The 26,374-nt window shown below is 27.4% G+C and overlaps 2 protein-coding genes and 1 long non-coding RNA gene across 3 annotated transcripts; 2 read left to right on the top strand and 1 right to left on the bottom strand.

Moving 5' to 3' along the window:
* Positions 1–3,354: 3,354 nt before the first annotated feature.
* LOC136084372 (uncharacterized) lies at positions 3,355–4,761 on the top strand. The gene is made up of 3 exons (XR_010640521.1): positions 3,355–3,538; positions 4,131–4,272; positions 4,540–4,761. It is a non-coding gene; the product is annotated as an uncharacterized LOC136084372 (long non-coding RNA).
* Positions 4,762–8,832: 4,071 nt separating this feature from the next.
* On the bottom strand, positions 8,833–10,191 carry LOC136083444 (52 kDa repressor of the inhibitor of the protein kinase-like). Its single transcript, XM_065802844.1, has one exon. It carries the CDS (start codon positions 10,189–10,191, stop codon positions 8,833–8,835), a length of 1,359 nt encoding a protein of 452 aa, XP_065658916.1.
* A 5,464-nt stretch (positions 10,192–15,655) lies between these two features.
* Positions 15,656–17,634, top strand: LOC136083443 (histone H2A-beta, sperm-like). Its single transcript, XM_065802843.1, has 2 exons — positions 15,656–15,680; positions 17,249–17,634. The coding sequence occupies exons 1-2, from the start codon at positions 15,656–15,658 to the stop codon at positions 17,632–17,634; spliced, it is 411 nt and encodes a 136-aa protein (XP_065658915.1).
* Positions 17,635–26,374: the final 8,740 nt, after the last annotated feature.

Below are 26,374 nucleotides of genomic sequence, written 5' to 3'. Positions count from 1 at the left end.
CAATTAAATATTTATTTAAAAAAAAGTCTGCGATGAAATAGTTTAAAATAATAAGGGAAGAGACTACATCTTTACTAGACTATCGTTAAATAAACTGAGTAACATGACACAGATTTTGAGGTGCATAATTAGGTTCCGTAAAACCTTAAAAATTATATTTTAAAACTTTGAATTGAACACTGTCTGACCTAAACAAGTTTCTATTAACATTTGTCTGGGGTATTATAAAAAATTGATTTGAGCCGTTTTTAATGCAATATCAGGGAGAAATCAAATACTATCAAAAGCAAAGCTTTTAGGTGATAAAAAAACCAAGTTGAAAAAGTGGTTTTATTTGTCCTTATCTAACTGGCACTGAAAGAATGGAAAATTCATGAATTAAGAAAAAAAATTCAATTGAACAGTGAAAGACAACTCAATGCTACCTTAAGATATGTAATCCATGTATTATTGTCAAATTCAAAGTTATAGGCAATTAATAAACAAATTAAAGTAAATATGTCATCCTTTAATTTATTTTGTCATCTTTTAATGTACTTTGTCATCTTTTTAGTGTATTTTGTCATCATCCTAATTTTGTTTTGTCATCTTATATTTATTTAGTTTTATTAATTGTATTTTTTTTAGTATACTCTAATGTGACCTACATCCTTGATAATAAAGTTAGACAATTTAAAGTTTTGTGGTTTTAAAAATTTCAAAATAGTTGCAATAATGAAAAAATGGTTTACAACTTTGTCAATAGTAAATTTAGAGGGATACTCTTTATACAATAGAATAGGCGAAGGTGTAATAGAATAAGAGGTGGAGTTGTAATATATGTTGAAAAGAAACCTGTCTTTTGTAGTTTAAAGGATAGGGTTTATTTTCTACAAAGATTGCACATGCCCCTGGTAGTACCGTGCTTATCCTGGTTCAATATTTGTCAAGGCTTGAGTTTTAGAGATGAAGCTACACACAACAACAACAAAAAAAAAAAAATAATTAATAGATTTTATATATCCATATACATATATATATATATATATATATATATATATATATATATATATATATATATACATATATATTTATATATATATATATATATATATATATATATATATATATATATATATATATATATATATATATATATATATATATATATATATATATATATATATATATATATATATATATATATATATATATATATATATATATATATATATATATATATATATATATATATATATATATGTACTTCAAAAAAAAAGTATAAAGTAATCTAAAATAGCAGTATGAAGTTTAACTATATTTGAATATATCTCTGTTTTTATAGGAACTTTAGCTGGTGGCACAGACCAAGGGCATGTTGCTCTATGGAATTACAACTCATTAAAAAATGATGATCTTGGGTTTTACAACCTCCATCTGATGTTGTTGGGAGTGTTACTCATCTCAAAGTAAATATATTCCAACCTTTTATTTTAAATAATTTTTATAAATTTAGTTTTACAAGTATTGTATGAATGCTCAATTCTCTCATTCAACTTGCAAATCAGTGTTTACTTTGCGTTTTATTTTGTAGTTGCTATATATATACTGTTAATTTTGAAATGCTAAGTTTTAATGTTAAAATAAAATAAAAATTGCGTTTTACAATGACTTTTATAAAAAAAACATGTATAAATATTTATGTACATAAGATTTGTATGAGAATCATTCAAAGCAGTAGAAAGTTGTTAAAATGGTTAAAGTGGTTGGCCATTTATCTAGAGGCAGATAATTGTGAAAACTCAAAATCGTGCTTAAAATTTTGTATACAAAATACATATGCTAAATAACAATATTTCAAAAATTTTACAAAAATATTTAAAAATGACAGTTAAAAAATCAACAATTGTTTTTCTTTTTAAAATTGTGAAAATGTAAAAGTTTCTTAACTAACCCCAGTCCATTATACATTATTAACAAACTTACTTCTACTTTCTAGTGGGGTGCCAGTCTGGGGCTAATAGCTGTCATCTGTGTATCTTCGGTTACAATACTAAACAAAAAGGACCATGAGTTATAGTTTCAGTGGAAATGTAAGTGTTTTGTTACTTTTAAAACATAGATTTATAAGAACCATTAGTGAAAGTCTTTTTTAGTAATAGCAAAATTAAAATATTTGATTTTTTATTTATGTAGTTCTTCCATTTTTAGATAGCTGCTGTTCAATTATCACCTGCCCATCTGCTAATCAAGTTTTTTCCATCTTTGCATGTGGAAGAATTAAAAACAGATATGCACATAAAGGGTGTGCACTGTAATAAGGTATCTTTTGAAAAATTATATTCGTTACTGATTATTATTGAGGGCATTTTAATGGTAATGATTGAGTAAAGCTTTTTAGAGAGTTGTATCCTTTAAAGAATCTCTCTGAAAAAAATCAACTTCTATCAATCTACTTTGTTCATCTATACCTTGCTTTGTTCAGAGATGTTGTCAAATAATAACTTGGATCCTGATTTTGAAAAAAATCTTTCTGTCTCAGTCACACAAAAAGTACATGTTATTTTCCATCATGTACCACAATTTTAAAAAAAAATTATCATTGGTTCAATTAGTAAACAACAACACTATTCAATGTCAAACCACACTGGGAGAGATACAAAAACCACACTGGGAGAGATACAAAAACCATACTGGGAGAGATACAAAAACCACACTGGGAGATAAAAGACATACTTCTCATCTTGATTTTTCAAAAAATCAGGAAAAATAAGTGGAAAATAAATAAGTGAAAAATAACCTCATTGAAAAATTATGTAATTCCCTAAAAAAGCCTTTGAATTAGACACAGGTATATATTACCGTCTAAACTTTTATCTAAAGAAAATGTTTTAAATTTCATTTTAAACAAAATTTAACCATACCAGTGGAAAGAAATGCTTAAGTTTAGTAAAAGTCCTCAATAACTTAAATATCTCTCACAGATGGTAATTTAAGATTTAAAAACTACATAAATAAAAATAAAAGCAGGCAATACATGAGTATTTACTATTAGTGATGTTTTTGAAGTTCAAGAAACTTGTTGATATTTCATATATGGGATTTCATATATGAAAATTCATATATGTATTACTGTAGCGGCCTTCCAGACCTTGAGGAGGTGAATTAACATTAAAAAAATATATACATATATTCACAAATAATTTGCAAAAAAAACCAACTCTTCTAAAATTCAAAAGCATAGTAATGTTAAGTAGTAAATAGAAATTTATAACTAATTAATTTTTACGTTTAAATTTTCCCTTGAGATATTCCCATGTCCTCATCTAATGTCTCATCTAAACTTTTTGATTTTTTAATAACTACCTTTATATAAATGTACTATTATTCAGGTTGAGATAGACGAGTTTGAGAATTATGAAAAAGCATTTGGTGCACTTACTGAGGCTTGCAAGTGTCTTTCAAAAGCTAAACCAAAAAATGTTACAGTTCAAGAAGAAAAACTTGCATTAATCAAAACAAAATTAACTCTCATGAAAAAATATATACATGCAAGAAAGTGAGTTTTTTCAGCGTATATGAATGTATGTATGTGTATATGTATATATATATATATATATATATATATATATATATATATATATATATATATATATATATATATATATATATATATATATATATATATATATATGTTTATATGTAAATTATGTTAGTGTATTTTACAAATAGAGTGCTCAATGTTCTTAAAGAACAGAGCAATAATAAATTAGTAAAAAACGCTTATCTAACTTTTATCTTCTACTTTAAGTATAACAATTGCTGGATCATCAGGAAGAGTTCCTTCTTGGATATATATAACTCTTCCTGATGATCCAGCAATGGTTAAACTTAAAGTAGAAGATAAAAGTTAGATAAGTGTTTATTACTAATTTATATATGTATGTATATATATAGAATTATGTATGTATGTATGTGTGTATATATATATATATATATATATATATATATATATATATATATATATATATATATATATATATATATATATATATATATATATATATATATATATATATATATATATAGATATAGATATAGATATAGATATAGATATAGATATAGATATAGATATAGATAAATTTTTATAGAGAGTATTCGAGCACTCCTGATGAAAGCGTCAGCTCTTGTGAATTGCTTTTAGAAGATCCGGATGTTAATGTAGCAATACAAGTTAAACATATTTACACTTTCTTAATAGAGCATTACGTTAATGTTCGTAACTATAAAAAAGTAAAAATATTGTTTTATTAAGTGTTTTTTGTAGTTAATTTTCTATTGCATCGTTTTGTAGAAGTTGTGATGTTCTTAATGTTGTAGGTCACGATGTTGGTGTTATTGTCAATATTTTAGATTATTTTTTGTAATTTGTTAATAATATTATTGACATACACATGATATTGTTATGGGAAAAGTTATTTTTGTTAATCTCGTTTTTCTTTTGTAGATGTTCTTAATGTTTTGTGTGTACTTCCATTAAACTTCTAAAATATTTATTAGGCATATCATTTAATGGAAGATTTTCGCAAGTGCTGTCCTTCCGTAAACTTGAAAAAGTTATTTCTAAAGGGCATATTCAAAAAGTATATACAGAACTTGGAATCGCATTAAAACCAACTAAAGACAAAGAAATATTTAAAGATCCAGAGGAAGAGATAGATGAAGAAGATGGATACATTTAGTTATAAAAGATGAAAAGATGGATGCGTTTAGTTATAAAAACGTTTTTTTTTTTCAGGATTAAGAACATTGAGGATTTGATTTTCTTTTCTCATAAAAAGAAAAGGAAATTGCAAATCAATAGTTTTAGTTACGTTGATATGCGCCCACGTACGCACACAGCTTTTTAATTTAAAAAAACTATAATTTATTTGTAAATTTTTATTGTAAATAAGAATATTCAGTGAAGATTTTTAAAACATTTAACATATATAATATAGAAATACCAAGAAGCTTTTTTTTACTTCACTGTCTCCTTATTTGGTTTGTGTCTGAAGTCAATTTAAATAACTTAATCGAATATATTTAAATATGTTAAATTGACGTAATGAATTTAAAAAAAGGTTCTTGCTTTTAATGCAATATTCCAAATACTTTAAATAAGTTACGTCTTACGTCCATAACATTATTTTAAATTTGTATTCCGGGATTCCCGATGTGTATCAATGTACTTAAGGACATATCTGTAAAATACGTTATTCTTAAGGGCTATAAAAAATCGAAAAGTAAAATTTATGTTTTACCACGTTCTAAACAAAATAATCCAAATCAACGATCGTTGCTTCTCCTATTAGAGGAGCTATTTTGATAAGGATCGTTGAAAAATTCTTTTCAAAATAGCTCTCTTATAAGAGGAGCTATTTCGATAAGAATCGTTAAAAAATTTGGAATATTTTGGAACCTGATAAAATAGAAGCTTTACTTTTTTATCTCCTTTAATAATTACGTATTTTTAACAGCGGAATTTTACTTAAGTTTTTAATTACGGAATATATCTTAAGCTTAAAATATATTCCGCTGTTAAAATTTTGAGTAGACTTGAAATCTTTAAATACTTTAGGTTGTACGAGATGTCGTTTAAAACATTCTAATTTGTTTGTTTCGCTTAACAAGCAAAAAGTTTTAACTTGCCATACTTTCCAACGTTCTTGTTTGTAACTTATATTAAACAGGGGTATGTCAAAAAGTTTTTTATTATGAAAAAAAAAAAAATTTCGGCTGTTTTTAAATTACTGTTCATAATGTTTTTTTGAACTTTTTTTTATATAATAAGTATAAAAATTAGCGATATTGTTGAGATTTGAAAATAATAAACTTTATCGTAAAAACCGTCCTTAACCATTTTGGTAAAGTTATTTTCTATATCTCGTGTGTTTATCATTTAGTTTTTATCATTAGTAACTTTACCTCAGTTACTTAAATACCTTAAAACTCGTATTTACTATATAAGTTGGAAAAACATGTTTCATTCACCAATTAAAGCTGAACATAACACATTTATTTCCAAATGGAAATCATATTTTTTAACAATACAATAATCTAAAACAAACAGCTAGAAAAAAATAAAAATATTCAAAATGCTGGAAAACCCGACTCTGAGTGGCGAGCATAATCATTTGATTTTATTCGGTTAACAATCTATGGTTTGTATTAGACCTAAACTTAAAAATAGAAATAATAAAAATAAATAAACAAGAAATAAATAGTCAGAGAGTTAGCTTAAAACATCCTTGAACCTGTACAAATACACTATAAAACTAAAATTTGATATATAAGAAACCGAGTTTAAACAAAAACTACAATAAAAAATATTCTGAATAAAAAGTTTTTACATTTCATGGATATTTACAAATAGTTCAAGCTTCTAAGGTAAACACCAGTTAAATTATAATAGAAACCATATAATGATATCTTATCTTCTTAATATATATAAAGGGCAATGTGTGTTTGTTTGTTCTCTATAGAAATCCAAACCGCCGGACCGATCTCGATGAAATTTGGCATGGGGGTAGTCCTCGAGGGGGAGAAGGTTCTTAGCTGGGTTTTGACCCCGTACCCCGATCCCCGGGGTCAAGGGGGCCAAAAAATGGGCTCCCCTGACCCCGGGGTCAGGGGGACCATTTTTTGGGCCCATTTTTGGGCCCATTTTTGTGTACAGATATCAGGTAAGCCAGTTTAAATATTGGCCCGGGCAACGCCGGGTAACTCCAGCTATATAAATAAAGGGCAATGTGTGTTTGTGTGTGTGTTTGTTTGTTTGTTCTCTATAGAAATCCAAACCGCCGGACCGATCTCGATGAAATTTGGCATGGGGGTAGTCCTCGAGGGGGAGAAGGTTCTTAGCTGGGTTTTGACCCCGTACCCCGACCCCCGGGGTCAAGGGGGCCCAAAAATGGGCCCTCTGACCCCGGGGTCAGGGGGGACCATTTTTTGGGCCCATTTTTGGGCCCATTTTTGTGTACAGATATCAAGTTTAAATATTGGCCCGGGCAACGCTGGGTAACTCATGCTAGTATGATATATTGTTCATATTAGCTTTTTTCAAAATCGGAGTTATATTTGCTGATTTCCAGAGTTCAGGTTTGTTTTTTTCAACAATTGTTTCTCAATCAACGATTTATATATATTAAATTTAATGATTCACAGAGAGTACTATGACATTTACTTAAGACATATGAGCTCATTCCATCTACTCCAACAGCTTTGTAGACATCAAATTTTTTAATTTATTTTCAATAGTATAACTAGTTATTATACTGTTTATATCTATCTTGAATAATTTTAGTCTTCTGCAGCATATTTGGTATGTTATGCTTATCTTCATTTTTAAAACTGAAGTGAAACTATTGTTTAAAATATTTGCTAAAAATATTCGTTACCGTGTTATTACATTAATCAGAAATTGAAACTATTCCTCCTTTAACTTTTTTCTTTAAATTAACATAACTGTAAAATAATTTTGGATCTTATTTTGATGTTTCACTTATTCTTTTTTCGTATTCAATACGTTTTAACTTCACCAAGTTTTTAACTAATTTACTTTCTATTTTGTATTGTTGAATCAAGATGGGTGAATTGGATTTATTTGATATTAATTTGTTCCATTAGGTTGTATTATATCTAATTTCCCAGGAAAAAAAGTTTTATAGAATTACTATAAACTTTTGGAATATATGGTCTTTAAAAATTCTATAGAATTCTATAGAATTTCTATAGAATCTCTGTTAATTTCTATAGAAATTCCAATAGAACTTTTTTTTCTACTTTTTGTTTTATAGAAAAAAAAGTTTTATAGCAATTTCTATAGAAATTAATAGACATTCTATAGAAATTTTATAGCATTTCTATATAATTTACAGGGGCGGATGCAAAAAATTATTTGGGTACGTCCAAAAAAAAAAAAAAAAGGTCCTCTAATTCTAAATGTTCTGAATTCTAAGAACATTTAGGACTTTAAGATTATGGTGTAGGGGGCCCATCCCCCCTGGATCCTGGCTGATACCCCATTATAAGTTATACGATTACACATTACTGTTTCAAATTTATATATTTGTTATTTAAAAAATTCTTTACATTAGGTATTATAATATTATAATGAACAGCCGTGATGTAATAGCTGCATGTTTCAGAAGCAAGATATCCCTGGTTCAAAGAAAGCTTTGGTAAAGGAGGAGGCACAAATTTCCTAGTAAATCCTCTTCAGCTACGCTTTGTGATAAGACTGTTACAACTAAGGGCACCAAAAATCAAAAAAAAAAAAACAATCAATATGGAGTTATATAAACATATATTTAGTGTCACATTCTAGTATTCCAGTTAGCTAAAAAAAAAATTGTAAACCCATCTTCATTCTTTTCAACCTTGCTGATAAACAAATCTAAAAAAAATTAAATCATAACATTTGTAATCATAACACAAAACTTTAAAAGAATGAACCGCAACAAAATCGATACACCTGAAGGTAACAGCAAAAAACATTGTATGCCAATATGTTCATGCCAAATTATGTTTTATAAAAATGTGTGGCTATGAAAATAGCCTTTTTACCTAGCGGTAATGAATTTCTTTTTTTTTTAATTTTTTTACTTTTTTTATTTTTTATTATTTATATATTAGTTTTCTATTTTTATTTTTTAATATTAATTTAAAACTTAATCTACGATTATTAATTGCAAATTTATCAATAACTTTTTCGATATCTATTACTGACTCTGTATGAATATTCATCAAAGGTAAACCATTTAAGCGTTCCTCTACCATTGTGCTTCGCGTATAATTTTTCAGGCGCCGAAGCTAAGAGAATGTGCGCTCACATTCACATGAAGTTAAAGGAAAGGTAGCAAGTAACTGTAGAATAATTTTTATGTTCTCAAAGCCAGGAAAATTTATTGCTTTTAAAGTCTCAGTAATATTAAAAGAGACATTACCTTCAAAATTTAACCAATAAACTTCCCATAGGTCAAGCTCACCATGTAAAGCTAGTGGATTTGGTAAATCTGCCCTGTAAAATTCACTAAAAGGTACTATACATTCTTTCCAACTAGTGTCACGAGAACTTTGAACTTCTGAAATCATTTTAGTAGGAACTAGGACAAGCGCTTTATAAAATTTTATGGTAGTGTTGTCAAACCTTGTGCCTAGTTCAGTACTCAGACGGTCTAACAAAGGAGTTGTGATTGCTATTTTAGTATAATCAGAAACACATTCCGAAGGAGCATTATTTCTGTTTTTTGAAATAAATGAAGTTCTTGGCTTAGCTTCAGTAACATTTAGCTCATGGGCTATTTTTAGAGCTTGTTCATAGCACATTTGATGGTGTTGATCAGCTATACTTCTAAGCGAAGATATAACATCTTTTAATGCCCGAATAAGATTTAAACCATCATAAATATCATTACTCTTTGACTGCAACATTCGTGTAACTGGAAGAGTAATCTCAAAGACATTTCTTGTTATACATAAAGCAACAATAAAGTCAAAACCTGTTAATAACCTCAGAAGCGAGAATGCACTGGAAGACGTTGAGTGATTAAAACTCTTATTAACATTTAAAGACATTTCTTCAAGACAAGAAACCAAAGGAATAAAAAGTTCTTGAAAAGTATCCAAACAATTAACTTTTTCTACCCAACGTGTTCCGCAAACATCTTTCAATTTTTTTTTACTAGCAACTGGAGCAGTTCTTTCAATGTGCTCCTCTAAATTTTGTTGCCTTGTAGGTGAAAGATTAAAATAGTATGATACATCTTTAACATGCGCTCGAAGATTTTTGACATATTGAACATTGCATGATGCACAAATGGCAAAATTAAGTCTATGACTGTAACAATGAACATATATAGCTTTTTCATTAAGATTTAAAACACGAGATGATAACCCTTTGGTGTGTCCAGACATTGTCCCAGCACCATCATATGACTGTCCTCTACAATTCATGATATCCAACAAAAAATCTGAAATACTTTTTAACAAAACACTAATTAATCCTTGACCAGTAACACCGTTAGTGCAATGTAAGAAACTAATAAATTCTTCTCTTATATTGAACTTGGAATCAACAAATCGTATTACTAATGATAGTTGTTCTTTATTATTACTGTCTGAGGCTTCATCAGCTATAATAGAAATACTTAGAGTTTTTAATTTCTCCATTTATTGCGTCAGTAACAACTTCTCCACAACACTTTATTAGTTGATTTTGTGATGTCTTAGATATGTAGGAAGCATTTTGTTAATGATACTTGAGATGATCTTCAAGAATTTTATTACCAGCTTGAACACGGAAATGTAGCAATTCAATAAAATTTCTTGCAGTGTGATTAGAAAATTCACCATTTTCAGGATGAAACTTAGAGTCGTCTCTATGCCCACGTTAAGAAAGCCCAAGACGCTCACAAAGAATAATTGTTTCAATAATAGGTTGCAATAACTGTCGATTTTTGGAAATCTGTGATTGAACTATTTTGAGATATAATGTCTATTGATTCTGTTTTACAAGACCAAATTGATGATAATGAAAATAAAACTTGAGCAGTTTTTACATGTAAACCTTTATTCTGCAGACAGACTTATTGTTTTTGCCAAATACATGTTTCTGAAAGTAACGAGAAGCATCATTCCAGCGATCATAAGGCTTACTAAATAATCTTTCAGCTAAACTACATTCAGATGGAAAACTGTGCCCAAAAAGTACACATGGTAAACAGAAAGCTCCATCAAATATATTTGAGTATGTAAGCCATGGAAATTTTTCTATCCATATAAATTGAAAACTTCGTCCATTTTTATTTTTAGGAAAAATAAATTTCTTACTAGGAACAAAAACAGATTGAACTAAATTTTGAAGTTCAGAAATATTTAAGGTTTTTGCAACATTTGAATAACTAGTATATTTAGAAACCAAATAACCAATATCGTAATTATTGGAGGGTAAAGAAAATGGTTCCCAAAAAGTAATTTTAATAAAACTGGATAAAGATGTAGATGATTGACTAGAAATTAGCATAGATTTATTTTTTATTTTTTGTTTCAAAAGATTACAATTTTGATGTTTAGATTCAACATAGAAATTTATATAGTCTGTAACTTTTTGCCAATTCCATCGCAAATTTTGCGTTTTAAATTCTCTCTCATTAATAAAAGAGTATAATGGTTGTGTTGAAAAGGAGAAAAAAAATTTAAAATCCCTACGTAACAAAAAAGGAGATAAAAAGATTTAATATTGTTAATGAATTTATACGAGGTAAAATAGTATGGCTAAATAAACTTTTATACTTTGGTAGACCAAAATCTGGGTATAAACATTTTATTTTTTGCTGCAAACACTTGACAATGCAAGAATACAAAGGAAAGAAAACCAGTTTTTATCATTACAATTATTAACAGCTTCCTCTTGTACCAATTCTTCACATTTTTTTCCTGTATCCAAAGAACTTAGGGAGACTGACAAAGGAAGAATGTTATCAAAACATAAAAAAGAGCTTGGATTATTATTAAAAACATTTTGAAAAGTTGGGTGGTTATAATAAAAATCAGCGTTAAGAAAAAGTTCAATTGAGGTCAATAATCTTAAATCATTAAGATGTCATTGCAGTGTTTTAAACAAAGTTTGCATCGTGTTTTTTTACGTATTAAAAATCAATAACATTTTTAGAACATAATAATTGCAAGAATTTATTAAAACTTACTTTGTGTTTGAACCTAGAGCAAAATCTAAATTTTTACTTGAAAGTTGTTTTTTAGTATTTAGATATGTTCTATACGCATCTGTTATTTTAGTATTTACAATCTGGTTGTATCTGGTTTTTTAGTATTTAGATATGTTCTATATGTATCTGGTATGCCATCTTCGGGTCACACCTTAACTATGGGTGCCAGATATGGAAACAGAATGATACTTTAATTAAAAAGAATCTTATAAATCTACAAAATAAGTCTTTGAAAATATTCCACTTTCAGCCAAATAATTTTGACTCTGATGTTATTTATAGTATTTCAAAAATAATGAAATTAGATTAAATGATCGACTTGTTGAACAGTGCCTTCGCATGGGACGTTATACACCAAAATATACCATTGGTATTCAACAATTATTTCAAGTTTACAGCTAATATCCACAACCACAATCTTAAATCTGTATCTTACAACAAATTAGCAATCTCATCAAAGCAGACATTTAAGTATGGTATCACATCAATAAAAAATCATTCAATTCACTCCTGGAAATCCCTACCTATTGAAATTAAAAAACCTACCAAACAAGTAAATAAAAAAATATTTATTAAACAAGTAAAAGATTTTATCAGGCAAATACCAAATGAAACTACAAAACAAATATATCAGTATATGTGTATGTATATGTATATCTGTGTAGAGTATATGTGTGTATGATATATGTGATTGTTTATATTAATTATGTGTGTATATATATATGCATACGTACGTATGTATAAGTATATGTGTGCATATGTATCCGTGTATATGTACATATGTGTTGTATGAGTGTGTGTATATGTGTGTATATGTATGTATAACTGTATTTATATTTGTGTGTATGGGTGTTATTTATGTTTGTGTGTATATGTATATGGGTGTATTTGTAGGTATGGGTTTATGGGTGTTTTTGTATGGTAGTGTTTATGGGTGTATTTGTAGGTATGTTATTTATGTTTGTGTGTATGAGTGTATTTGTAGGTATGTGTTTATATATTAATATATAACAACAACAAACAAACAAAAAATGATTAAAATATATTGAAATAATATAATTAAAAAATAAAAAATTAAAATTTCATTTAATATATTAAACAATATATTATCACATTAAATGTTACATTTTATTTTTAATTAAATGCAAAAAATTTAAATTTAATGTATAAATTAAAAGTATATAAAAAATTATAAAAAAAACTTACTTCTTCTTACTAACAATACAATATGCCTTACCATATCTTAGATATTATTATTATTATTTCCTACTAACCACTATTACTACTTTAACTGCTATTAATTAATTCTATTTACTGCTACTGTTATGATTTGCCTCATTCAATCTATTATTATTATTGTTTATTGTTATTATTATTATTTATTATTATTATTTTGTTATTATTGTTTTTATTTAATATTATTAGTATTTATTATTATTTTGTTATTATTGTTTTTATTTAATATTATTAGTATTTATTATTATTTTGTTATTATTGTTTTTAGTTAATATTATTATTATTATTAATATTATTTTTATTTTTTACAATAATTGTTTTTATGCCATCGTAGGTCTTTACGCATCATCAGTTTGTAACTGTTAGTAAATGTCCCTCACTTTCTTTTTTTTTATATACAGTTATTAAGGTGGAAATATATTGATTGATTGATCTGTAAGCGACTAATGTACTCTAAAATATTTAACGATAATTTTTTAATCAAATAGAGTTAGAAAAAGATAACATAGATATAGCATAAGAAGGAAGCCAAAAGAAAGAAAGAAGAAACTAAAAAAAAATTTATTAAATGTAAAGTTGAATGTTGTTGCAAACAAAGGAAATGCCAAGCTTTTGGCCTAAAGCAATTTCCTAATTGTCTTGATGTTCTCCGTTTAATTTGCAGCACAGTGAGTTGCTGAGTTGATGGTGTTAAATCATCTGATATACGACCATTATAACGAATGCAACGACAATCAATAATCTTTTTTTGAATTAAAGTACTCAGTTAAATCCATTGGTAATACACAGTGGGTCAAAAGTGACATTTTCTAGTCAAAACCTCTAAAACCAAAATTTTTTTATTTTTTTAAATTAGAAACAGTTTATTATATTGAAAAACATAATTTGTGGAAAAAATAACATTTGCTTTTTAAAAACTTCAAATTTTATTACATAATTACGCAAATTACTAAAAAACTCTTTATTTTCCATTTATAAAAAAATCTAAAAACCTTATCCAAGCATGCAAAGTTGAAACGCCATGTTTTATATTGCCTTCTAAAGTTTTTTTTTGAACAACTAAAGATAAATTGTTCATTTCGATTGGAGATGCACCACACACTGAACAGCATTGGTATGAGTTGGTTGCTGTGGAAATAATAGTTTGAATTTTTCCATCTATCATTGTTAAATTTACAATATGTTGTATTCCAACTTCCTTTGTTGTACCGTCCTCCAATAAAACAGGGACAACAGATAATGTTATCTCTTTAATAGAAGCCATAATTGACTCATATTCTGCAAGAATTACTTCATTTGATTCTTTTCCATATTTAAATCTCAGAGGTCTGCAGTAATTAGTTGACGATGGTTTCGGATTTCTCCAAACAACCTTTTTTTTGTCATCTTTGAAACAATATAGTTCTAGAGGAACCAAGCAAGTTATGAAAAGTGATTCATCTGTATGAAGTTCACTAGAAACATCTGACAGTTGTTTATAAACAGATTGTCCTGTTGCACCATCAAAACCAGCTTTGTATATTATAAATAGTTTAGTACAATCGTTAAGCACAGGTGAATTTAACACAACACTATAAGCTGAACATATTCTTGATGCAGTATAAAAAGCAGAGCTTGTAATGGAACCTCTGCAGAGTAGTCACTGACCTGAATGTTTTCAGGGTAGCATTTATTTTTAGCCTCTTTTACAATATGATAGGATGGGTATAGAGAGCTGAATGGAAGAGCATTGTTTCTTAAATGCTGATAAGTTTCTTTGGATAAATAAGCATCTAAGACTAGCGCTAATGATTGTTCTGAAGTAAGTGATTCTGTCGATAATTCTTTGTTGTATATTTTTTTAGCCACTTTTGCTTCTACAAACCTTTTATCCCTTTTCAAACTTTTGCTTGCTGCAAAAAAAAGTTCGTTTAAATTATATTTACTCAAAAGCTCTTTAATTATGCGATCTTTAGTTCTCACAGACGCATCTTCAAACAAAATCGAAGGGCGTCCACCTTTAAGTATAATATTATTTTATCAATTATTAAATCGTCCTAATAATAATACAAATAAATTATACACATTATAATAAATTTACACATAGTTAAAGTAAAGTTTTTTTTTTTTACAGTCAAATATAGTTTGATTTAACCAAACTTTATATCTTTTTTCAAATACTGCACTTGTTCTATTCAATTTTTTCCACTTGTTTTTAGCTTGGTAAATGAATTTCGAAATAATTGACAAGTTATCATTAGATTCTTCAAAATTGCTTTGGGAAACAAAACTCAAAATTTTTGCATGTAAATCATCATTTTGCAGTAAATTATTTTCCATTATATAATTCATAAGATATCTCCTTTCCATTTTTAAGAGATTGTCTGTTCAATAAAATAATTTTAATTTGAAAGAAAGTAATTTAAAATGTTTTTAATAAAGTAATTTTTTTACGAGCAGTAACTATGAAACTCAGTTCCTTTCCTTTATTTCTCATTGGTTGTTATCGTGTTTTTTATCGATTACATATAATTTTATTGTTTTCGGAAATTATAAAATAAATAATAAATATTATGTCCCAAACTTGTACTACGTAGAAGTATATAATTCATATTTTATCACAGTCTCTGAGTTTTTATTACTTTAAAACGGTAGCATAAAAAATTAAGAATAATGGTTTCAATGCGATCTAAATGTTCATTGAGCAAATACGAGGAAGTTACTAGAAAGCAATTAAAAAATACAAAAATATTTAATTTTAAACTTATGTCTTTAATAAAAATTATTATAAAGTCAAACTGCAGTTTTTAAATTTCAAATCTTCTTAAATTTTTTGTTATCGATCAAAAACGCATTAACAAGAAACGTGGACGTAGTTAATTGAATTTAAAAGTGCATTCGTTTAGGCAGCTATAGGCAGCCAATTTTTATACCACAAGATCAATGTCATATTGGTATTCAATTATATATCATTTTAAGCGGTTGATACAGGTTGATCCGATGGTTTTAAATGATATTTTTGAAAAAAATAAAAACTTATAACTTAAAATTATTGATGTTTGCATTGTTGAAAATATTTATATAAAATGCAAAAAATGTTTTTTTTTTATGTGATTTAAATATTAACATAATACTATATAAGTCATTTAGGAGTTAAAAAATAAACTTAAACTTCTTTAAAACAAGAAATCAAAGTTTTCAAAAGATGTAAAAAAATAAAATTTTCACACTTTTTTGTTGTTATTGATAAAAAGTATTTAAGGAAATATTTAAACAACAAATATGGGGTTTTATTGAAAAATTATTTTTTAATAAAATATAATTTCTGGCTTATTAATATATTGAGCAAAATTTGCCTTTTTCAAAATTTCAAAATTTAAAAACTTTTTTGTATGGTTTTGCCGGCTTCTGACCCACTGTGTAATAGAAAAACTATATTTTGCTAACTTACTATCTGATACGGCTTCTAGGCTCCTACAAAACAAAAAAAAACTACACACTTTTATACTTGAAATGTTTACTCTAGTGCAAAAGCCAAAGTATTTAACAAATAAAAAAATCACTAAAGCTGCTTTAATTTAAAGGCTGACATATTAGCTATCATAATATATCAAGTTTTTTAAATCCTGAATCTTTTTCTACATGCTAGATCACTTTGTGACATAGCATGTAGAAAAGCCAACATTGTGGTTTTTGCGGTACGGTTGTTTTTTAATTTGTTTTTTAATTTTTTTAAGGTTTAGAGTTGTATATTACTTTTGCCTTTAAAAAAATTTATTTTTCATTCAAACCACTTTTTCACACACGGACGAAATAGTCTGATTTTAGGATTTATACCAATGCGACAGCCTATTTGTTTACTATACCCAAAAGTTTGTGTTTGTGTACTATACCCATTTATGTACTAACCCAAAAAGGTTTTACGAGGCACACAAAGTTCAAATTAATTTTCATTTTGTAACACTGTGTATGAACGCAATTTTAATAAAAGCTGTTTTTGGTTTTAGTTTCAAACCTCTTAAAATATAAAAACAAATTAAAATTAAAATCTTTTTTTTTTTTCGTTGAACTAGCAAAAAGAGTTCAAAAAAAAAGTTAAAATTCGAAATAAAAATAATTTGAAAATTCGATTTTTAAAAAAGGTAGTTTGAGACCACTTGCTTGTTTATAAACAAAACGAAAGAAATTGCAACAAACAAATTTAACAATTTATTGGAACTGATTGGTTACATTTCGTAATTTTTAATTAAAAATAAGGTTATTTTATAACTAAATAAAAATTTCAGAGCGTGGTAAAAGTGGAAAAACTAATAGAAAAGCAAAGACTCGATCCTCTGGAGCCGGCCTTCAGTTTCCAGTTGGACGCATTCATCGGTTTTTGCGCAAAGGACACTATACAAATCGTATTGGGTCAGCGGCTCCAGTTTATTTGGCTACAGTTATGGAATATCTTACTGCTGAAACATTAGAATTGGCTGGTAACGCTGTCCGCGACAACAAGAAAACAAGAATCAATCCTCGTCATTTGCAGTTGGATGTTCGAAACGACGAAGAGTTAAACAAACAATTAGCTGGAGTTACAATTGCAAATGGTGGTGTGTCACCAAATATTCAGTTTGCGTTGCTTCTTAAACATAACGAGAAAGACCATAAGTCACTAACTAAGCACTAATTTATTTTTGGTGCGTGGAATGGCTATTTTCATAGCCACACATTTTTAAAAAACGTTTTTAAGCGTTTTCCGGATTATCGTACAGGCAAACAATTGTGTAAATTTTGCTTGTCCGTTTACTTCAATATTTTTAAATTAAATTTATTATAGAAATAAAGTTTTAATTAAACTAAATTTTTTTTGCGTTTGTTAACCAATACAAGTTGTAGAATCGCATTCATATTTTTTATTTAATTGTGTCTTTAAAGGTGGATTTCCATTAACAGAAAATTTTAAATGGAACGGAAAACAAAACTAAGTAATCATGTAACGAAGGCGATCTATACTGCAGGCCTTGCCAACGCGCAAACGGCATATCTGACTGGGGGCCTATTTTATAAACAGCAAAAACTAAAAAAAATCGGTTTAGTAATTTTATTTTAACTCTATAAACTTTTTTCTCTCAAAAAGATTTACTTTATAATTAAAAAATGAAATTAAAACAAAACATAAATTTTATATATATATATATATATATATATATATATATATATATATATATATATATATATATATATATATATGTGTGTGTATATATATATATACATATATATATATATATATATATATATATATATATATATATATATATATATATATATATATATATATATATATATATATATATATATATATATATATATATTTATATATATAATCAACAAAAAAACTTTAAATAAAAACTTTAATTAAATAAAATATATATATTTTTTTGTTTTTAAATTTGTCAAAGAATTCACGACAATTTTAATATTTTTTTAGCTGGTTCTTTATTTGAATGCGGAGTCAGAAGTTTACATAAATTGTTCAAAAAAATTTGAAAAAATATTTCCATGGTGTTGCTGCATCTTAAAACTCTGAAATCATCATTAGAATATTGCTTAATGATATTCTGCACACTTTATCCTTAATTGCATTGAAAACTATGAAAGAAAATATTACCCATTGACAAGTATTATCTGTGGGAATATTAAGCCCACCACGGTCGATTGAGTCTTTGTATTGTCCATTCTTTTGGTGGTAAAAAGTGGTTTTATCTAGTAATTCGTTTTCCGATTGTTCTTTCTCTTTACGAGTTAAATATGCTGATATAGATATAAGAGCCATATTTGTATCGAGAGAAATAAAAGATTCAAGATCTGGTAGATTGTCAAATATCTCAGCAGGGCTCATCCAGTAGAAAACCACAATTCGGACAAGAATGGGTTGTATCAAGACTTATCTCAATCTCTGGGTTATCAAGTGATAGCAAAAGCTTAGCTCTTGAAATATTCAACTTTTCAATCACTTGCTGTACTGTTATAAAATATGTACCTCCTGAATCTTGGCGCAATTTGCTAAATTCTTTTTCCAATGGATCAGTAGAAAACTCACTAAGAATGACATATTGATGTGAGCTATCCAATAATGATCTACATAGTTCAACAACACCATTGCATGTGTGGTAAATTGACTGTGCAGTGTCACAAGTAAGCTGTTTCTCCCTTTTACCTTGCTTTCCAGCCATCTTTAAAGCCATATTTCCAAAATTTAAAATATTTTCTAATCTATCATCATTAGAATCTCTAATTACTGCTTGAAGTTCATCATTAAATCTAATATCAGCACCTGTTCCCTTAACATTGAGAACTTTCTACCATGACACACCAATCTTAATAAAATCTGATGCATCTTGTCTATCTCTTACATACTGCAGTCCTGGATGATTAATTAAAGCATGGTAAGTTTTGTCACAAAATACCCTTAAACAGGTAGAAACTGATTGCCTCACAATTGGCTTTGGAAATATTAAAATTTCATTTAAATTGGATAGTTTAACTAAATTTTTAGATTCAAGTTCATAAAGCTTTTAAAGATGATTCCATTGAGCTACTTTAGATACTCCTTTATCATAAAAAATAATTTGATCAGTTTTTCATTAAGCCAATTATTTCTAAAGTTTTTAAGCAAATGGACATAATCAAAGATTAAGAAAATACCATCATTAGTCAACCAGGGTTTATCTGGAGCTGATCTTTCAAATATTTAAAAATATGCCTGATTAATTCTATTTCCATCGCATATTATAGCTTAAACTTGACCCGAAGATTCCTTTATAGATTGGATAGTAATGCCAATTGAAATTGAGAGTCTAATTTACTTATAGGTATCATTTTGGAAATGAACAATGGTCCACCAAATAAGCAATTAACCATTAGACCCAATATAGTTTTTGCAAGAGAAGTTGAGTCATTGATTGCTTTTCCGAATAATGTTCCACAATGGTATAATAACATTTTTTTAACATAAACCTCATCATGCAATAAAAAACAAATTTTCTGTTTTTCTTCAACAGATTGAAAAATATTAGTCAAAAAATGGTTCTCGTTTAATTTAGAAACTTTAGAAGTTATTCTTGTCAAAGTTCTTACAGAAGGCAATTGGTAATCTGTTCGCAATTGATTATACAAACTTCCGGATGTAGAAAAATACTAAAAAGATCTAATAATAACCTCCTTAGAATAAATCATACTATCAACACACTTTGGGCGCTACTGCAGTTTCTCCCCCCCCCCCTTCCCCTTTTTTTTATTGCTGATTATGATAGAGAATTTTATGCTGATTAAGAATCTTATAAAAACATAGGTCTGAAAATTAACAAAAAGTGCTCTAATTCGCTGTTGAAGTTTAAAAATTTACACTAAAAAACGCTAATATTCGCCATTTTTTCATACTCTGTTATAAATGAAATTCTTTTCAACGATGAATTTAAAAAAGCCTGGTTTCTATCAAAAATGTAAAACAAAACTGTTTAAAAATGCTGAGCGCATCATTTTCTGATTTATCTCTAGCCCAAACCCTAACCCTGCTGTCTCAAATTATATACTTTTAATCGTGCCAATCCCTATTTTTCAGTCGATGTATGTGCATTTAATTGCGCCAATCCCTATTTTTCAGTCGATGCATGTACATTTAATTGCGCCAATCCCTATTTGTCAGTCGATTTATGCACATTTAAAAAGCAAAATCTTAAATTAACTTTTAAAAAATTAATTAAAAATATATAAAATATATTTTTAAAAACTTTTAATATTTTTTTAATATAATTTTTTAAAAATACTTTAAATTTTTAAAATATATTATTAAAAACAATTTAATTTCAATATAATTTAATTTTAACGACAATAAAAACCGGGTTGCGTAATTAAAAAAAGATTTTCTAAACGATTGATTTCAAAATGTAAACTTTGATATAAAACGTTTTAAAAAAATGGCGAATATTAGCGTTTTTTAGTGTAAATTTTTAAACTTCAACAGCGAATTAGAGCACTTTTTGTTAATTTTCAGACCTATGTTTTTATAAGATTCTTAATCAGCATAAAATTCTCTATCATAATCAGCAATATTATTATATTAGCTGAATATTAGCTGAATTACAATTTCTTTTCAGCCTGGAACTAAATTTTTCAAATAACACAAAACTTTTTCTAATATAGACCATGTGTTGATTTTTGAAATTCTGTTTTTAGAAATTGTAGGAACTTCGACACCATAATGATAATTTTCGACACCATAATGATAAGTTTCAAAATACAAATCCTCACTAATCGATTAAAAAATATGTAATTCTATTTGAATAAACTTGTGATTGTAAATGAATAGTGTTATTAATCATAAAGCATACTAAATCTCTTTCATTATTCAAAAGAATTTTTTTCATTTCAGCAAAAGTTACTCTATCTTTTTTTAAAAAAGTGGATAGTTCATCTTGAGCGAAATTTCGAAAGCACGAAGAAGCACGAGTTGTTGCACGTAATGGAGGAAGATGGGTAGAAGTTTGATCAGACGGTATGCCAGGCAAAATAGATGGTGGAAATTTAGGACGATATTTTCTTTTAACTATTTGTTTTTCAAAATTTATCGGCCAATGCAACTCACAAACTACAGTGTTATTAGGTACTTTTGAGTTTGCATTTGGAATTACTTTAATCCACATTTGTTTTTCTTCTTCATTTTTAGGAAATCGATATACCGAAAGCTTTAAATTATCAGATTTCTTTTTTGCAGATAAATAATTTGTAGTGCAGCCAAAAATGCAACATTTTTTGCCCATATTTTAGTATCACTAAAATGGCGACGTACAAAAAAAGTTAGGCGAAATTTAAAATAGGCCCTCAGTCAGATACGCGGTTTGCATGTTGGCAAGGCCTGCAGTATAGATCGCCGTGCATGTAACATAAAAATTGTACATCTTAAATTATTTAGGATGATTTAATTATTTCCGCAGAAAACATCCTGTAAATGGATATCCGCCTATAAACGTTTGTAACGTTTTAGCCGCGACGATAACATTTGATTTTAAATAAAAAGTAACAAATGTTGCGACAAACATTTGAAACATAATAACAGCTGATAACATTTTTGTAAAGTTCTATTAATTATTATTATATTTGTTAAACAATCACTATATAATACAAGTATGGTAAATTAGTAGGATAAATAAGTTAAATAAAAAATAAACGTAATATGATCATTTAAAATGGATATGACCGGTGCAGCGGGAAATTCCAGGAATTCAGGACTTATCCCCCATTAACACTAAACCTGATTTGAAACAAGCTGCGTCTTATTTGTGTCTCATTAAAACAACATTGCGAGGTTGTTTTATTTAAATAGCTTTTTGCGTTTTCTGCGTCTATTTAAAACCTAAATTAAATGCGAATGAAAAGATATAAAAGATGTTAAAATGCTACTGTTAAATCTTGTTTTATTGTCGGTGTAAATGGGGTATGGCAAATTCTTGTTTTGGAGTAAACTTCAATATTATGGGTCATAAATTAGCGGAATATTATGAATGGAGCGGTTAAAATATATCCTACAAATCACAAAATGTATGACCTGCGATTCACAAAGAAATTTAAGCAGAATATAAACGGCAAGAGTTAACTGCTGTAAATAAATTTTTAAAACGTTGAGGTTAAATAAACTCATAATGATAAAAATACAAATAGATATTTCCTGCAATAAATAATTAACATAATCTACTTCAATGACAATTTACTCCTTGTAAAGAATGATGCATCGGACACACTTTGGCGCTTCTTACATTCATTACAGTATCAGCGCCAGTTGTCTTGTGTTTCTTGGTAAGCCTTTAATCCAAGTGATCAATTACAGGGTTTACTAAAAAAAATAACTTTTGAAAGTTTTTGCTGCGCTTATTGTTGTAGTGCATGGCTGGTCAACATACTTTTCAGTTTTTAGCAAAAATCTTCAGTTGTTGCACAATAACATCTGTCATCGCTATGTTGTCATGGGCTTTCACTTTCACTATGTTTCACTCTGAATAGTCTTATAACGTTGTAAATGTTTTATTTTTGTTTAAATTTGTTGGACATATAATCTGCTTGGTTCTACTGTATCAAATTTGGTTGATCGAAATAACAGGCATCCTAAAAATAAGAAAACATAAACAGTAAAAAAAAAATAAATGAAGAGCTAAATCTTAAATATTTGTAAGGGGTTTATATCAAATGACATTGAATTTTTACATAAAATGGTGTGCTGTAAATTCCAAACTAGCCTATTCATTCCTGCTGTAGCTTAATCAGTAAAATCAGCAAATATTTTGTTTTATAAATCAGTTTAGAATATTAACTAGAAACCTTTAACTTAATGCAAGTCTATTAAGCGAAACACTTTTAAATTTAAAAGTTAAAAATTTGGTTAACAAGTTCTTAACCTTTTACTTCTATTTATTTTCTCTTAGGTTAAGATTGATTTTCTTTTTTTAGCTTATGGTTTTTGTTTTCATTTTTATTTAGTTTACTTTTAATTTTAGATACCATTTTAAAAATGCGCAAAAACTATCAAACTATTTAAAAGCCGTGGCTAAGAAACAGCAAAACAAAAATCATACATGCGTGGTCATATAAAGACGTCCATTCATACGCCTTCCTGTGAAACATTGTTTATATAAAAATATTTTATTACAATTTGTGTTATTTTATAATATATTTGTTACAACATAAATGCAAAATTTTACAATATGTAATTAAATTTAATAATGGTAAGGTGTAAATATAATTTTTAACAATAAATTTGTAAATATATAATTTTACAATCATAAAGTGACCCAGTGATCTCCTTGCATATTTTTAAGTGAAGAAAGGCTCTAAATAGATTAACTTTATTTTCATGTTATATTTTTATATTTTTATTCACTCCAATCACCACAATTTGGTGCAAAACATTGTCATTCAATATAAGCATGTATATTAGGGTTACGACCAAAAATATTTTGTATAATTTTGTATCTCCTGTGGTCACAAATGATGAACTTTTGCAGCTAAATTATTTAAGACTTATTTTTTATAGCTGGTTCTAAAAAAAAAAACCTGCGTTAAGACACCTAATGGCATGGTGTGTGTTTTATTTTACCAAAAATATTTTTCTCCTAAAAGTATATCATGTGGATTTAAAAAGAAGTGAAATTTTATAGAGATTTCATAAATAGCAATCTATTTCAAATGTAACCTTCTTAAAGAAGACATTGTTAAAAGTAACGCTTAAAAGAGTCCTTTTTTTTTAATTTTTGTTAGTAAAAATGTTAATTTTTTTTACAATAAATTTTAAAAAACTGAATGTTATTTATGTTTCATTTTTTTTTTTAACTTTCTATGAAACATTGCTTCTTCTGAGATTCAAATTGATATACTTTTGGAGAGAAACATTATAGGTCAGAAAATTATTTTTTAGTCATAAACCTTATGTATATAGTCAAAATTTACATATAAGTTTGGAGTTTGCATAATGTATGAAAGTGTCATACCTGAAACATCAAAATATCCTTAGTGGGTTTTATCAAAAATTATTAAATTTAGGTAAGATATGGAAATATATATATATATATATATATATATATATATATATATATATATATATATATATATATATATATATATATATATATATATATATATATATATATATATATATATATATATATATATATATATATATATATATATATATATATATATATATATATATATATATATATATATATATATATATATATATATATATATATATATATATATACTTACAAGCAGGTAGAGGAAATGGTCCTCGAGAATTAGGATAAACAGTCAACAAGATGACAGATGTAAATCCACTCTACCCATATCAGAGGAGGAAACAAAACTGCAACAATGGTTTCAAAAAACATTTTGATTGTTTATGTATTTCTTAACTTTATTTTTAATGATCTTTTTCTGAAAGCAAATTGTTTGAAATAAAAAATGTTTATTAAGATACTATTTCAATTTTGATAAGATATAGTATAGCCTGTTATTTATTTATAATATGGTACTCGTATTTGTGTTTTTTTTAGATTAAAAAGGCATGGTAAACTTACACAATACCAAACCTAAAAAGATAATATGTATAAAGTAATACATAAAAATAAGAAGTATAATAGTACTAACCTCTACACCTATTTTTACAACCAACATTACATGATAAATTACATTTAATTGCTGCATTCAAACATTATATTGGAAATTCTAATTTAAATGCATTTCACTTAGATTATTAAATCATTAAGTTATATGTCAAATGTATGAAAAAAATGTTTTTTAATGATTTTAAAATATTCATCTAGAGTTATGTTAACTTTTGCTTGTTGGAAATAAGAATTAACTGTTTTTAATAATAAATGGACGAATGGCGTGGTGTTCACTCGCCTGTAAGTTCTTTTATGTGTTTGTGTTCTGTTTGAACCTCTGACGCAGTGTTGATTCATCCATAAGTTACTCTATGTATGTTTGTGTTATGTTTGTTTATGTTAATAGAAATGTTTGTGTTCTATCTGAACCTCTGGCGTGGTTCTCTTTTTGTTCACCTGTAAGTTACTTTATATATACATATATGTTTATTTTCTTTCTGAACCTCTGGTGTCGTGTTTACTCACCCATAAGTTACTTTATGTTAGTGTTCTGATTACAATATTTAAATGTTCTGTTTAAATGTTTAAATCTGTTACTATGCAGTGTGAACCAACTCAGTATGAGTTACTCCAACTATTTAACCTTTGCTCACCTTAATCTCTTGTAATTTTATAGAAGTAATGTTTTTCCTAATGCATTTCCAAAATATTATGTCTGATATTTTAAGGTACTGTTTACTGGAAAGTAGCTCCTTTTAACTACTCCAGGTCAGGTCAGGTTTAGGATCATCACAATCAGCCTGCTACTGGTATCATGTAACCCAGTACTCCTGCCCCATGCCCTGCTGCATTGTGGGGTGTGCTTTTTTAGGCAAAGCTCTAACCTAAAAATCCACTGCCTTGGGAGCTCTTGGTTGAAAATAGGCTAGAGATGGTGTCTTGATAAAAATACTTTTGAGCAGATGGCCTCCTTGGCAAAGAGGCCTCCCTGCAAGATAGTAGCTGGATGCAGTTAACATCTGCTCAAAAGTATTTTTATCGAGATACCATCTCTAGCCTTATTCTCCTTGTTCATCTATTAGGCAGGCATATATGCAAACCTGTGTTACATTGTTTCCTGCCTAGGATGATAAATGCTGGATCTTCTTGACTCTTCTCATAGGTTTTTACTTGTGCCTCCTTAATAGTAACTATGCAACTCTTCCTGTTATCTCCTAATGAGGGTACAGCTCTAAAACTCAGTTTAATGGTTCTGAGCCAGCTGGTAGTAAT

This window comes from Hydra vulgaris, chromosome 08, assembly GCF_038396675.1.
Source record: "Hydra vulgaris chromosome 08, alternate assembly HydraT2T_AEP".
Lineage (NCBI taxonomy): Eukaryota > Metazoa > Cnidaria > Hydrozoa > Anthoathecata > Hydridae > Hydra > Hydra vulgaris.
Note: the sequence above shows the minus strand (reverse complement) of the source record. Positions and strands in the feature narration are given on the sequence as shown.

Bases quoted from the DNA above. Each gene is read 5' to 3' on its own strand.
- LOC136083444 (XM_065802844.1), bottom strand. From the start codon at position 10,191: ATGGAGAAATTAAAAACTCTAAGTATTTCTATTATAGCTGATGAAGCC.
- LOC136083443 (XM_065802843.1), top strand. From the start codon at position 15,656: ATGTTCATTGAGCAAATACGAGGAA. The intron at 15,681-17,248 runs GTTACTAGAAAG...TAAAAATTTCAG, and splicing joins CATTGAGCAAATACGAGGAA to AGCGTGGTAAAAGTGGAAAA.